The 14637-nt window shown below is 42.2% G+C and overlaps 1 protein-coding gene across 1 annotated transcript in view; it reads left to right on the plus strand.

Annotated features, from left to right (window-relative positions):
- Positions 1-13479, plus strand: part of adamtsl4 (ADAMTS-like 4) — a 35521-nt gene extending 22042 nt beyond the window's left edge. Inside the window, exons 6-17 of the mRNA XM_026184297.2 lie at positions 4099-4238; positions 4697-4901; positions 5334-5518; positions 7501-7666; positions 8189-8455; positions 8602-8731; positions 9125-9329; positions 9570-9743; positions 9973-10152; positions 10289-10468; positions 10567-10714; positions 10797-13479. Coding sequence (XP_026040082.2) covers positions 4099-4238; positions 4697-4901; positions 5334-5518; positions 7501-7666; positions 8189-8455; positions 8602-8731; positions 9125-9329; positions 9570-9743; positions 9973-10152; positions 10289-10468; positions 10567-10714; positions 10797-10927 — 2111 coding nt within the window. The 3' untranslated portion in view covers positions 10928-13479. The remainder of the gene's footprint in view (positions 1-4098; positions 4239-4696; positions 4902-5333; positions 5519-7500; positions 7667-8188; positions 8456-8601; positions 8732-9124; positions 9330-9569; positions 9744-9972; positions 10153-10288; positions 10469-10566; positions 10715-10796) is intronic.
- The last annotated feature ends 1158 nt before the right edge of the window (positions 13480-14637 follow it).

Consider the following 14637-nt stretch of genomic DNA (forward strand, 5'->3'; position numbering starts at 1 on the left):
TAGTCAAAAACACTCACCAAAGTCCAAGCTTTGGCTGCACTTTGCTGCTGTGCTGTGGGGGGCAGATGCTGTAGCCAGGTGACGTCACACTCGATCAGCACCGGAGATGATCCTTTCCCACTCCGCTAAGTAAACTCTATCACATTGTTTACTTCAGTCCGGTCCCATTGGCCACAGCCCAGATTTTCATATCTGGCTTCCTATCAACACGCTGGAGGCTGCGATGGAGTGCTTGAGTGTGTTTGAACACTGACTGCTGCATGTCATTTTTCTCCAGCTGCTCTCATCTGTTTAAAGCTCTGTAGCACTGCATACATTTCCAGTCAGTATTTATGTTACGCGGTGCAGTCAGCTTGTGAACGTTTTCGCCTCCAAGGTGACGAGCTCTGTTATGTTTGTTCTTCGGAGTGGCGCGGCCTCGGGTTTAGAAGTGTACGTTTAAACAGTAAAGCTGCCACCGTGGTTATAAGCCACGCAAGCGATGGGCCCTGACTAATTTCCTGCTACACGCTCGGCTCTGGTTAGCAGCGATTCTATAGATTTGTAAGCGCTGCACGTGCAGGTGTTGTTTTACTTGAATATTTCCTTTTTTCAGGCCTCATCCCCTCTGTGCACACCCAGCCTCCTCTCTTCCTGTCCCACTGCCTCTCTCTTTCTCTCTCCCCGTTGGAGTTTGTTTAGATGAAGCGATAGTGGGGAAGTATATTTAGGCACCATATATTCCACTGTCTGAACACTAAGCTCAGACAGGGAGCGAGAGTTAGAGCGACAGTGGAAGAGAATGAGAGGCAAAGACGAGTAGGAAGAAACAAATGGAAGATAAAGGCTAAATTTAAAGAAGACAGTTTGGAGCTGAGACGCGCTCGAGCGTGGCTTAAGGAGACGGAGAATGAGGGAGGTGATGAGGAAGGCAGAGAGAGCATGTGTGGCGACACGTATCCCGCTTTTAGCTCCCCCTCTCTTTTCTGTCACTGTCTCCAGTCTAATCTCTCAAAGATAACTATGACAGAGAGATGGAGAGAATGAGGGTGGAGGGAGAGAGGGTGGGAACGCTGCCTCTCTTTTTCCATCTCTTTCTCTCTCTCTCATTCTTTCTAAATATGTACCATATATCTTCTCATATCTCTCTGCAGTCATCAGATGGTAAACAAGGGGCACACCGAGGCTGAAAAAAGGACGGTTTTGCACAGTTTGATGCAATTTGATTGTTTTCTACCACCTTATGTCAACAGCAAACTTTTCTGATATATTGAAATCAGAATAAATTACAATTACAGCAAGACAATTAAAGGCTAGCCTTAAGAAATTAGTTCCAGGAATGAAAAGTATATAATATACAGTAGTATACTTCTTATTTATATAATATATAAGAACTATATTATACTATTCATCTATTTTTCAAATGTGCTGGTTTGAATATTTGTTAATGGCTGGTTATAAATAAGCTTTTTTCCCATTGGCATTAGATAGTTTCCATTCATCTAGTCTAGATCACATTGTCCTCAATGCGACATATGTCTGCAATAAGTTTTCCCCACTTGAAGCATCTCCTCCAACTCTGCCTAAGACCACATGATGTCCTCCATCATGTGGTCTTAGGCCTGCCCCTCTCTCGATTTCCAACAGGGATCCATCTCGGGACACGATGACATATTTTTGTACATGATAAAGTGTTTTATTTTGTCCTGTTTTCACTGAGAATTAATACAGTTTCTCTGGAAACTCTGCTGAGTCCCTTCATCGCTAAATCTGTTGCTGTTTAGTCTCTACATCTTTAGTCCCTTGAAAAATTGTTTAAATTCCTCGAACTCCATGTTTACCTGTGTTGAAGGACTGCTGCTACAGTATCACAGTGTATTTATAAGCAAACTTATGCGCAATCTCCTGCCTTGTGTCTGTATAAAACTGTTAAAACATCAAGTCTAGCTCAACTGTTTTGCTTTAATGCCCTCCTCACCACTTCCACCCACTTAGCGAGAGGAAATTCACTCCTTAACGCTGGAAATATGTGTTCCCTTTGTGGAAACATAAAAACCACAGATCTCGATCTGTACGTCAGCCCAAGCTTGAAATGACATTTTAACAGTCTACTTTAACTTGCCCTTATCTTCCAAGTGGAGGTTATTCATTAATATTTTTAACGACTTCTCATCTATGATATGGTTTTCACCCCATGTTTCTCTCAGTCTGTGCAGTGATCATTGCAAAATGTGATCCCGGAGCCTCGGTTCCTTTAACAGGAACTACCACGAAGGTTTTGAGTACTTCGGCAGGTGTTTGTCCTTTCTGAACTCGACGGCCTTGCAGTCGTGCCAGATGCAGTCATGAAACTGTACAGGTGTGCAGCTGACATTAAAGGTTGAGTTTAAAGATAGCTGCTCTCTGGGCCATCGGGACTGAGTAAACGATGGTAGAGGTAAGAGGGCCACGTGGCCGTTCCCTCAACCCCAGTTATCACACATTTGTCACACATTCTTTTTCAGTTTAATGCTTTTGTAAGTCACTTTTGAGTGATCTGGTGTACGGTGTCACAGCTGCTTTGATCCCGGCACAAGATAGCTTAGTTTCCTGCTTGTGTGACACCTGGCTGAGCAATGTGGTACTCTGAGAGATTTGAGGACCCTGAAAGCATATGGATTTCCTTTGAATGTGTGTCATACGACACTCTTTGAATCCTCACAAGGTGAAAGCAGGGCGTTGGTATTTGACCTTTACCCTTTGTTCTCCGTTATCTCCTATGAACCTCATGACTTCGAAGGTGATGGAAAGCTCGGTTTACTTTCTGCTGATGTCATGACTTGGAGTGGAAATTTTTCCATTCTGCAACAGTGTAACCATTTTGCGGCACTGCTGTATTATCACAAACAACATTTGGTTGCATCATAAGATTAACGCAGGCTTTTGAAAATTCTTTTAAGAAGAAAATTATTTATCTGTATGCTGTTTTGACTGCTCCAGGCAAAGTGGCACGGTGTTCATATATGTACAGAATTTAATGGTTTTTACAGTTTCAGAAGACGAGAATTTTCCCCTTTAACCTCGAGCCCCTCCCTCCTCTCTTCAGCTACCTCTTCTTCTCATGGAGTGAGCTCATGTCATTAGCCCTGTTTCAAACAAACATGATCACAGGCCTGTACATTCACATACCCCTACAACTTCTTCTTAAATAAACTGCCAAACAGTGGACCCAATCACCAGCCCTTCCTCTGTGTCTTGCTCTTCATTTTAAATGAAGATCTTAACCTTTTGGGAAACAGACCCATACTCTTTCTCCTAGGACTATGATGAGAAGTTGTAGGCTACATCATACATTTGAGGAAACCAGCAACTAACTTTGTCTGGAGTTTGGTTGTGGGTGACTGTTTTATTCCTTGGTGTTTTACATGCTGAATTACAGTAACTCTGAGTCTTTCATAAAATACAGGTTACTTACACACCCTGCAGTCTGAAAAAGCATCATGTTTAGGCACGAATGGAGGACTGAAGACGGTCTGCTGATGTTGTGCTCATGCCATGCCCTCAAATATATTAGTTCTTTTTCTTCAAAAAAAGCTCCTTATTTTCTTCACATTTTCCTTTTACCACTCTGCCCTGTGTAGTTTTCTGTATTCTCCACACTATTTATCTTCCCTATCCTCTCTGCACTGAATGACTTTCATTTTCTCTTTTACCTTGAAGCGGTGCCCTTTTTCTTCAGTTCTTCGACTCTGTGTTTCCACGCACACTTCGCCCTGCTGCGTGCATCCTTTGGGTCGCACTCATAAATCTTGCCTTTTTCAAGCTTAAGATTACACCTCTTTTCTGCATATGTATCCGCTGGGAAGGTGCAGCCATGAACAGCGGGGAAATAGCTGATCACTCTCCCTCTCAGGGGTTACATGGTCTGGCCTTAGTTTCCTGACCACATGGAAAGACGTTCATCCTTCCAGCTGTTTCTTCTCCGTGGTTGTCAGAGAGAGAAAAAAACTCTGCGCACACACACACACACACACACACACACACACACACACACACACACACACACACACACACACACAGAGTTAAGAAAAACATACATGCTGTCTAGTGACCCTGCTGCCCTGTGTTTCTGTGTTACAGTTGGGGCAGACAAGCAGTGCGAGCTGACCTGCAGACCCGCTGGCTATCGTTTCTACGTCCGTCAGTCAGAGCGTGTCAGAGACGGGACGCCCTGCTTCAATGTTAGCACCAATGATGTGTGTGTGGAAGGACAATGTCTGGTGAGTGGTTTCAAATGTGTGTGCGAGATTTCTTGTTTCACGTGTCTGAGTCCAAGTGTCTCCTGTCTCGAAGAGGTTGACAAAGCCCAGAATCTGGCTGTCTCAGTCTCACGTCTGGAAGCTGATTTAAACTGGCATTCAGAGTCAGGCTCTTTTTACGGCCCTTCTCGGGGCCTCTTTTCTTTGCATCTTTCCCTCTTTCTCTCATTTGCACTCTCACTCTCTGATTTTACCCTCGTTCCACCCTTCTGCTCCTGGCAGGAATCTAGCGAGCATCAGTTACCAATTTAAATAAGCAACGTTGAAATAAACACTGGCAATGGATGCGAAATGTCAACAAGATTGGACCCGTTTTTCTCCATCCCCACCCCTTCTCTAACATCTCAATTGTTTCCCAGCCACATTTCCTTCATTGTCCGACCCATCACTCACATCTTTTCAACTCCTTCTCCTGTCAGACGGAGGGCTGTGACGGGGTGCTGGGCTCCGGCTCTGTGATTGACAAATGTGGAGTGTGTGGTGGGCGGGAAACATCCTGTCGAAAGGTGACGGGAAGCTTCCACAATACCACGGTTCCTCTTGGTTACCACAAGATCCTGGACATCCCACCCGGAGCCACATTCATCAACATCACCGAGAGACGAGCGAGCCCTAACTACCTGGGTAAGCTGAGTTGCACACGCACACATTCGGCTTAGGGTTTCTTGAATAATGCTGGCCTACAGCTCCAGTAAAAGTGAAATACTGGCGAGGATAGTGCAGATTTGGGAATGAGATTTGGCCCGTGATCGTGTGTGTGCTGGCTTTGACTGAGACCTGAGATTTTTGTGGTCTCACAGACTCTAAGCTAGCATTGTTAGAGCTCATAAAGAATCAGTCAAGTGTGTAGATTTCTGTGTGTGCGTGTGTTTCTTGTCAGCCTCCTTTTTGTTCACCACACAGCACTCCAGGGTCTGTGTTTGTCTTTTTTGGGAATGTGTTTGAGCATATGGGGGGATTTTCTAAGAAGTCACCAGACTAAACAAGGTCCTAATAAGAAAAGAAAAATTCACCCCAGTTCTTCTGACATTCCCACTCCCTCCTCCCTTTTTCCAGCCATGAGGAGTGGAACAGGAGCTTCCGTGGTGAACGGACGTTGGGCTGTGGACCCCCCAGGGGAGTATCAAGCAGGGGGCACTACCTTCACCTACACCAGGCCTAGAGCACAGGCGGAGGGGGAGGAAGCAAAGGGCGAGTCCCTCTGGGCACCAGGACCCACAAAGACACAGCTACAGCTATATGTAAGTTCTGAAAGAACACATGGACCAGCACTACAAAATTACGATTTACTCAGAGAAACATGTATACGTACAGAATATTTCTCTAATATATCTTCATGTCACTGTTTTGTGCCCGAAGCTGTGTTCTTCTGCTCTGTGTCAAGATCCTCCAAGGAGACGGAATTATTTCAGTATTATGGCAGGATAAAGAAGGATATACTAAAGCTTATCCTGAGCCACCTGAAACTATCCAAGGCTTAATAATAACAGCGCTAACCTCGGGCTAAAATCTTATTAAAGATCAGGAGTCATGTGTAGCTTCACATCCAGTAACATCAGGATCAGAGGAGGTAAAGAAAATAGCTCTGGTTTGATCTCCCCAAGAATCACCAGCATTTTTAAGGTTTAGCGGGATACAAAAAGTAAGATATAAAAAGATTAAAACGCTGTCACCATGGCAGCGGCACTGTGATGCCGTGTAGCTCATTGCATGCTTGTTAGATGGATTAAGAATATGTGCTCCCTCTAGATCCTTGCCAGTGTTGCAAAATAAATATATAAATTAATCAACTTTTTGGCACACCCTGTAGATTTGAGTTAACACACAGACCACAAACTAAAATGCCTCACTCCAGGAACTTTTTTTTTTCCTCCACTCACAAGGGCACTCCAAGTAGAGGGGGAGAAAGGCCCCAAATGTCCTCTTTTTTTTAAGTCACAGGTTGTATCCCTGTTTTAAATACACCTTCCAATATTAGGAAAAATAGTCAGTGGTGTCTTAGGCAGTAAGGCACTGAGGGACCTGTCCGAAGGGAGGCCATGGAGTGGCACTGAAACCACTCCATGTTTTCTATATTGTGCTATATTATTATAGATAATGTTACACAGAATTAATAAAGTCATTAAATCATCTGCTTTTACAAAATTAAGGTAAGTGCATGACTGATTATAATCCAGTAATTGTAATCCAATAATACGATACATTTAATTTTGTATAATACTTATATTTAAATAAGCAATACTTACCTAAGTAATAGGTCTAAATGTTTGTTTCACCATTTGTTAAATAGCTATTCAATATTAAATGTTTTACAGTCACAGAGAGCTCCCTTTCCATGTAACACATCTTTATTAAGGCCCTGCACATGAGCATGAAAACTTACCTTACATTTTTAACTTCATATTTCCTGCCACCTCATTGTAAAAAAAAAAAAAATCCCAGAAATGCCTCTGACAGCACTCGATTTTCCATCACAAGGCCAGCTGTTTGACTTTAGGACCCAGGTGGTAATTTAGTATTTTGGAAATGAATCCTGTGCTCTTGAATGAAGGGGGTTAAGGAAAAGCCAACTAGAGCCAACTGAGCAACTAGACAGCAAAGCATACTCTAGCACGGAGACTGAAAGCTAGGGGAAACAGCTCTGACTCTTTTCAAAAGCAGCCAAATCAAATGTCTCGCACCCCTAAAACTCAGACATTTAGATCTTGTTTGTTTAACACAGATAAAACACCAAAAGGTTAAATGACGTGGGTGTATTAATGGTGATACAGCAGCTATATATTTAAATCTGAACTTTTCAGTTAATCTCTAAATCATCCTTCTAGGAATTAGGTGTCAGAGTTTGTTTTGTTGTTGTTTTTTTAAAGAAAGCATATTTTGACTCTTAGCTCTTCCAGATGAATTTCACTCTGCAAGCAGATGTGACGCCGCCAAACTAAAGCAGTGACTGAAGGCCCTCAGGATCAGTTACAAAGTATAGCAGATCAAAATGTTTTTGAAATGAGACCCCTGCTGATTAAGTCTAAATGACCTTGACTAGATTATATCTCATATATAAGACTGTAGGATTATGTAGGGGGTGGGTTCTTGAGCATGATATCAAGCTCCTGCCAGTTCATTCTGACCTCTGACCTGTAACAAGAACATTTCTCTGTGGGAATCAATAATGCGATTTTCAGGCATTTTTTTTCACCCTCTTCTTTGGCTCCATTTTGTTCTTTAGATAATCTTCCACAAGGACAACCCAGGCATTGACTATGAGTATTACATTCCGGTTGAGAAAAAAGAGGGAGAGACCGAGAGGCTAATGGAGAGAGAGCGGGAGACGCCCAGAGAGGCACCCAGGGAGAGACCAAGGGAGCGAGAGCCAGCGAGGGCACCCCTTCGCAGTAAGTCTATGACACCCCGGCTTTCTGACCTCCTCTCTTCTGTTTGACAACCATATTTTCTCTATGCTGTGTACAGTAGCCTAGATGGCAGCTTTCCCAGCAGTCATGTGCAGCACATAGCTGAACCGTGTCAATGTGGAGCTCTCCAGACTCATTCTTTCCAAGTTACTAAAGGAAACATCACTGTAATGCAGATTCTGGGAGAATGACTGACGTCTTTATGGTTTATGATGGGTGCGGTTGTGGGCCAAATGGGAGGGATTATTTCACGAGTGTGTTTGTGTGTGTTTGTGTGTATTTGTGTGCGTAGATGACCTAGATGGGAGGCTATCTGATCCATATGTTGGCTGTCATGAGATGCTGACCTCGTCATGACATCATTAATGTTTTCATCTTATTTCCATCATTTCAACATGTTTTTCGACTTTCGCCGCTCTTAATAACGCCTCTTGTGTGTTTCCCAGTCACGTTCTCCTTTATATTTGAGCTTTAATGTCCATCTTTGTTGGCATTCTCTCACAGGTCCTCTCACCGTCTCAGTTGAAGACCCTGTTCCTGCTCCTCCTCCCAATTCAGTCCATTCTTACCCTTCCTCCTCCTCGTCCTCCTCCTCTGTGTTTTCGCTCCCAACTTCGAACCAGTGGACACCTGAGCGGTCACGCCCACGAGGATCTGCGCCCAATAGGAATGCTCGGATCCCCCCTCGCACCGACCTGCCACTGGACACCCTGCCGCCATTTGTGTGGAAGAGAAGTGGCCTCACCGAGTGTTCTGCATCCTGTGGCAAAGGTAAGACTTCTGATTGTGGGACTTCATACGTGTTACACCCCAAAAATTCTCTCATCTGCTTAATTACTTTGGATGAGGTGGTGTCTCCCTCCTCTGGTTGTTGGAAGCAAGTACAAGAATCTGTCCATCTCTTTCTCTCTCTTAAGGTACTCAGAATAGACTCATCGTATGTGTGAGCCGTGATACAGACGAGGAGGTCTCAGAGAGCAAGTGTGACTCTGCAGCCAAACCTGTTCCTGAGGAGGAGCCTTGTAACACACACCCCTGCCCTCCATTGTGAGCAACCTATACATAAACTTATTCATATACAGGTTATATAGAAAATTAATTTCTATATTGCATTTTTTATACATTGAATCTTATTTAACAGCTTATTTTTAAAATGATATTCATTTATCTTGGCTTGAAAGCATAGATTTTTTATTTTACTTGAACATAGGGACATTTTATGCATATTTTTGCATACAAAAAGTAGTAGTAGCTACATGGCAGTTAATTTGTTTGGGTTGGCTGTATTTTGTGCCATGCTTAAGAGTTACTGTGAAGAATTAAAGATAATTCCACAAACTGTATAACATAATTATGAATGGAAACTAACTGCTTACAAAAGTCTCTTTGCTTGAATGACTTGTAAATGTTTTTAAGTGGATCCTGTCTCCTCTGTCACAGCTGGGAGGCAAGTTCGTGGTCGGAGTGCAGTGTATCCTGCGGCCCGGGTGTCCAGCAGAGGCAGCTTCAGTGCAGGCAGAGCTTTGGCGATCGCTCCACCATGGTTCACCCCCAGCGCTGCGCCGACCTCACCCAGCCAGTGCTAACACAGCCCTGCCAGCTCCGCCTCTGCTCCCACTGGGAGGTCAGCTCTAACTGGAGCCAGGTGAGTCCACAACACATGTATGCAGCTAGCAACAGCCTCTGTTCTTGTCTGGAAACAACAGACCCTCTCACATTGTCAGCAAGCGGGACACTTGTATAGTATAGTGTCTCAACAAGACACTATCATTCATTTCAAAAAGCTATAATTAATACTACAAAAAAAGATATAATTGGGAAGAAAAAGAAGATTTGTTTCGTGGTTTGTCTGCATATTCTCATGTTTGTCCTGTTTCTGCCTCAGTGCTCGGTGGACTGCGGAGTAGGGAAGAGAACAAGGAGTGTGCGCTGTGTCAGCGATCAAGGTGACGTGGTGAACGAGAAGGAGTGCAGCTCCAGGGCCCGTCCACAGGGAAGTGAGGAGTGCAACATGGGTCCCTGTGTGACCAACTGGTACTTTACAGACTGGTTAAAGACTGTAAGTAATGCACACGCATTTCAGCTTTCAAAAACTTTTCAGCTTTAAAAAAAAAAACAGTTGAAAACACATCTATTTAGATTAATATCCTTGTAAAGCACCTTGTATTAGATTCTTATCTTAAAAGGTGCTATATAAATGAATTTTACTTATGTACTCACAGCAACAAAAGAATAAAACATGCATTTAGCATCGGTCCTCAACATGTTTCCTGACTTTGTGTGCTCAGTGTTCAGCGCAGTGTGGCCCTGGGGTGCAAAAGAGAGAAGTGGTGTGTCTGACCAGAGGAGGAGTCAGAGAGGGTGGAGAAGGAGGAGATTGTGTTGGGGACAAACCAGCAGAGATGAAGGCATGTAACGGAGGCCCCTGTGTGCCAGTAGCTATGTGGTATAGCAGCCCCTGGACACAGGTAGGAGAGTGGTGTCTAAAGACTTATTTTGTGTTGTGAGTTTGGGTCTCACAACAGTTTGGGTGTTTTGTGTCCTATAGCTGCTTTATTCTTGATTAGGGTTGGGTATGTCACTGATTTGTGGTCTTTTTTCCAGTGTAACGTCCCATGCGGGGATGGAACTCAGCGACGAGACATCATTTGTGTCCAGAAGATGGGGAACGATTTTACTGTTGTTCCAGACGCTGAGTGCGCTAAGCTGGACAAGCCTGCATCAGTCCAGCAGTGCAAGATGGGAGCATGTCAGGCACAGTGGTTCACCACAGAGTGGAGCGCGGTGAGAGATGAAAGGACAATGAAGAGATATTTTTTAAAAATCAGAGATTTGTGGAGATTATATTTATACTGTTGGCCTGCCTGCGTTTTTGTTCTCAGTGCTCAAAGTCTTGTGGAAAGGGCTTACAGATGAGGGAAGTTCGATGTCTAACACCAGAGAAGAAGCACAGCCATGAATGCGACTCCAGCACCAAACCAGTCCAGGAACAAATCTGCAACACAATACCCTGCAGCCCACAAGTCTCAGGTCGGTGCGTGTGTCAACAAAACTGTGATCAAGTGTGTTTTGATCTCCCTGCCAACCTCTCTGTCCTTCTGTCTGCTCACAGATGAAAACTGCAGAGACGTACGTCAACAGTGTGAGTTGGTGGTGCAAGCCAGACTCTGCGTCTACACCTACTACAAGAAAGTCTGCTGTGCCTCCTGTGTTCAGAGTGCTCAGCGTGCCAAGAGACACTGACCAGCCAATGGCAGACAGCCCCTGTGCGCAAGTAGTGGAGGATTAGGTCAAAAGGGCTAATCACTCCAGAAATGACAAGTCTGTAGAAATGAGCAGCCCAGAGTAGACACGTGAAGGCGTTTGGATGACATTTAGCTTTTTTGTCCTAAATCTTAACATAAAACACTGTGAAAGTTCCTCTTATCAGTACCAGTCGCTTAAACCTGCACCTTCCTCTGAGTTTGCTTCAATATACTATGTGTGTTAGCTTTAACAGTTTGCTGATTTCCCACACACAGTTTAATTGAATTTCATTGTCCTTATTTTCACTCTCGGAGACTCATTTCTGTGACTTACAGGTTGTAAAGAAAGGAGGACACAGCTGTGTTTCAGCAGCAAATTTAACAATTTAAAGATTCCTCCTAATCTACGGGATCTTCAAGCAGACATGCATACCACTAATTACGTGCTAAACGAATGATTACCATGTGTGCTAAGATCTACTGGAATAGATCTGTTATCAAGTGCCCCACTGAGCTACAGTGGAAAAAACCCTCCCAGACTAGAAGGATTTTATTTACATATTTTATCTATTTTTTTCTCTTTGCCAAAAATATTTCCTCAAGTGTCCTCTCAGTATTTGGACAGATGAACCAAAGGATTGGGGTGGGCATAAGAGTTAGTGACCAAATATAACAGGGTGGGAAGACAGAGATGAGACTCTTCCCGAACAAGAAGGTCAGCTGACATGGGACAGTCACAACAAAGGTTGCCCACAAAGAAATTTTTGTTTAAATTCAAACCTAGCTATAAAGATTTGTAATTGCAAATGTTTTTTTTTTTGTTTCTTTGTTTGTTTTTTTAATTTTATAAATATATATCAAAGAACAAACTGACAGGACAGCTGTTGCTGTAGAATTGTCTTCTTGACCAAGAACCAAGCGTATCATATCACATTGTTAGTCTCACTTCCCAACTATGCATTAGGCATACTCAAGATATTATGTAAACCTTAACTTGCCACTAAAATATAAACAGCAGGGCATTACTTAAGCAAGAGTAGTGTTGACAGTAGGACGCTGACAGTCCTAAAGGACCAGCTTCAGCCCGCTGGTTTCGCTCCACTCTCCCTTTAAGCCAACGTTCTTCTGATTGGCTGCCGCGTGCAAACACAAGCATGAACAGCAGGTGGGTGGGACTTCACCTGCTGTGTGCCTACAATGAACATATTAAGGATATCTCCTTCCAATGACCTCATACAGAGCAGAGAGTAAAAAATCTGCCTTAAATCAATGTTTAGACCATTCTGAAGCCTCAGGGTTTTGACTGAATTAATCTTTTTTTTTTAATTATTTGTTAGCTATGTATAATATTAGCATCCATTTTAGCATTTGCTGCTTTCTTTGGTCAGTCATTGGTGGTTTTGTACTTTTCATGACATTTCCTTTCGGTACAAACCAGAAGGACATTCAGAGTGTGCATCCTCTGTCAACTGATTTCTTTATTTTTAACAGTTATAAATAAAGTGACCTAAATTCTCCCCAAAATTTGACAAGTTCTTAACAATATCATAAAGTCAGCTTCATAGTTTCTGCATAATCTTGCTGAACAAAAGCCAGTGATCATATATGTTTAATAGACAATACAGAAGGTGGCCTTTAACCAATAGTAATTACTAAATGATTGATTTTGCAATTGTTATGATTAAGCTATTAAAATATCTTTATGTCATTACCTTTTTGGGAGGGAATGTTGAATCTGTCTAGTGAAATCAGGTGAAGTCATAATAGGAAACCTTAAGGGGACTGAAAAAGTTGCTTTCTTACATGTAGGCTTCTAGATATGATTGGATCATAAGCAATGATCCTGCTTTGACCTGAAACATAAATAATGCATATCGAAGTGGCAGCCTCTGTATATGTGTGTGTGTACTGTTTAATGCTCTTTCTCTGGCCTTGATTGTTTTTAATTTGCTCCCATTTTCTTTTTCACCTCCCACTCTGACATATACTGACACCCAGTCAAGGGTGGGGAGTCTGTATATTTGTGAGATATGTTTTAATGTCTATAATTTCTCTGAAGATAGTCGGTGCTTATGTTTATAACTGAGTAGAGTTATCAGAAGTGTTGTTATAGAATCCATTTATTCACATCTAACTGTCACATAACTATTTTATGTTGCATTTGAAGAAAGAATCAACGTTTTTGCTCTTAAATTGCGTGTGTGTGTGTGTGTGTGTGTGTGTGTGTGTGTGTGTGTGTGTGTGTGTGTGTGTGTGGTTGTGAGTTTTGCATATGTGGCTTTGAATGTGTCATTCTTGTCTCTTATCCCTTGTAGTAGAAATTAGATTTTATATATAAACATAAAAAGGATAGTAATTTATCTATTATCTAAAGAACATGTAATTTATTTGCTGTTTTGAGGAGCTGTAGCAATTTTTTTGTTACCACAAGAGATTATCAGATTGTTATTTTCAGTATACAGACAATTTTATGATGCAAAAACAGGAAACAGCGTGGAGGAGTTATTATCTTGAAGCTTCATTTTAAATAAAACGGAAATTACAGAGAAATCAAGGCGTGTGTGTTTCTTTTTGGTCCACTGAACAAGGGTGAATTTGCCACTTTTGTCCAAACAGTGGCGCTATTGAGTCTCTTACACAACTTAGTCAGGCCTAGCTGTCTTCCACAGTGAGTCATCTATGGATAAAGAAATAAAGAGGTTTTTTTATAAAATGTATGCTGTGGTCGAAATATTGAATGAACACGAGTGTTTTATTTCACTTTTCACCCTAGATGAGTCTTAAATTCCAATTTTTGTGTAATGACAATAATAATAATAAACATCTGACCAACATAACACAAATGACACTCTAATCATATATGTGCTGTAGTACAATTAGTATTACAAGGCAGAAAAATCATGGAAACACACAAAGATTATTATTTACATATTTATTTATTATACTCTTTATAAAATCTTGAGTGAGTGTGTGTGTGTGTAATGTGATGTTTCAGATAGGAAGTGTCTTTAAGGAAACCCTGCCAAGGTCAGCTGCTGTCTGAGATGAAAATCTAGGAGTGGACGAGCTTGTGTAATGAGTAGGACTATCAATAAGGCAAAATCAAACCAGGAAAGAAGAGAGTGGATGCTAAAAACTATAGGACCTTCATTAAACTTAAATATTGCTTAAGCCGGTGTAGTTTCCTGATTCCGTATCAGCAATTCTGGAAATGTCAGCCCGAGTAACTTCTAATAATTTCAGAACTTTTTGGTGGAGAAGTGATAATTTCACATAGAAATTTGTGATGTAAATGTATACTTTTACCTCCCATGGACGATATAATGGGCTCGGACCCCATTTTGGCTTCAGCACTGCCTCAGTTCTTCAATACATAGATTCAACCAGGCAGTGGAAACAGTTTGGTCCATATTTACATGGTCGCATCATACACGCTGCAGATTTGTTGGCCGCACATCCATAATGTGAATCTCCCATTCTACCTCATCTTAAAGATACTCTATTGGATTGAGATTGGTGACTGTGGAGGAAATTTTAGTGAAACTAACTGTCATGTTCAAAAAACCGGTTTGAGATGATCTGAGTTTTGTGACATGGCGTGTTATCTTGCTGGAAGCATAAATCAGAAGGTGGCTACATTGTGGTAATTAAGGGACGGACACAACAGCAGGCAGGCTGTGGCATTTAAACGATGCTCAGTTGGTACCA

This window comes from Astatotilapia calliptera, chromosome 11, assembly GCF_964374335.1.
Source record: "Astatotilapia calliptera chromosome 11, fAstCal68.1, whole genome shotgun sequence".
Lineage (NCBI taxonomy): Eukaryota > Metazoa > Chordata > Actinopteri > Cichliformes > Cichlidae > Astatotilapia > Astatotilapia calliptera.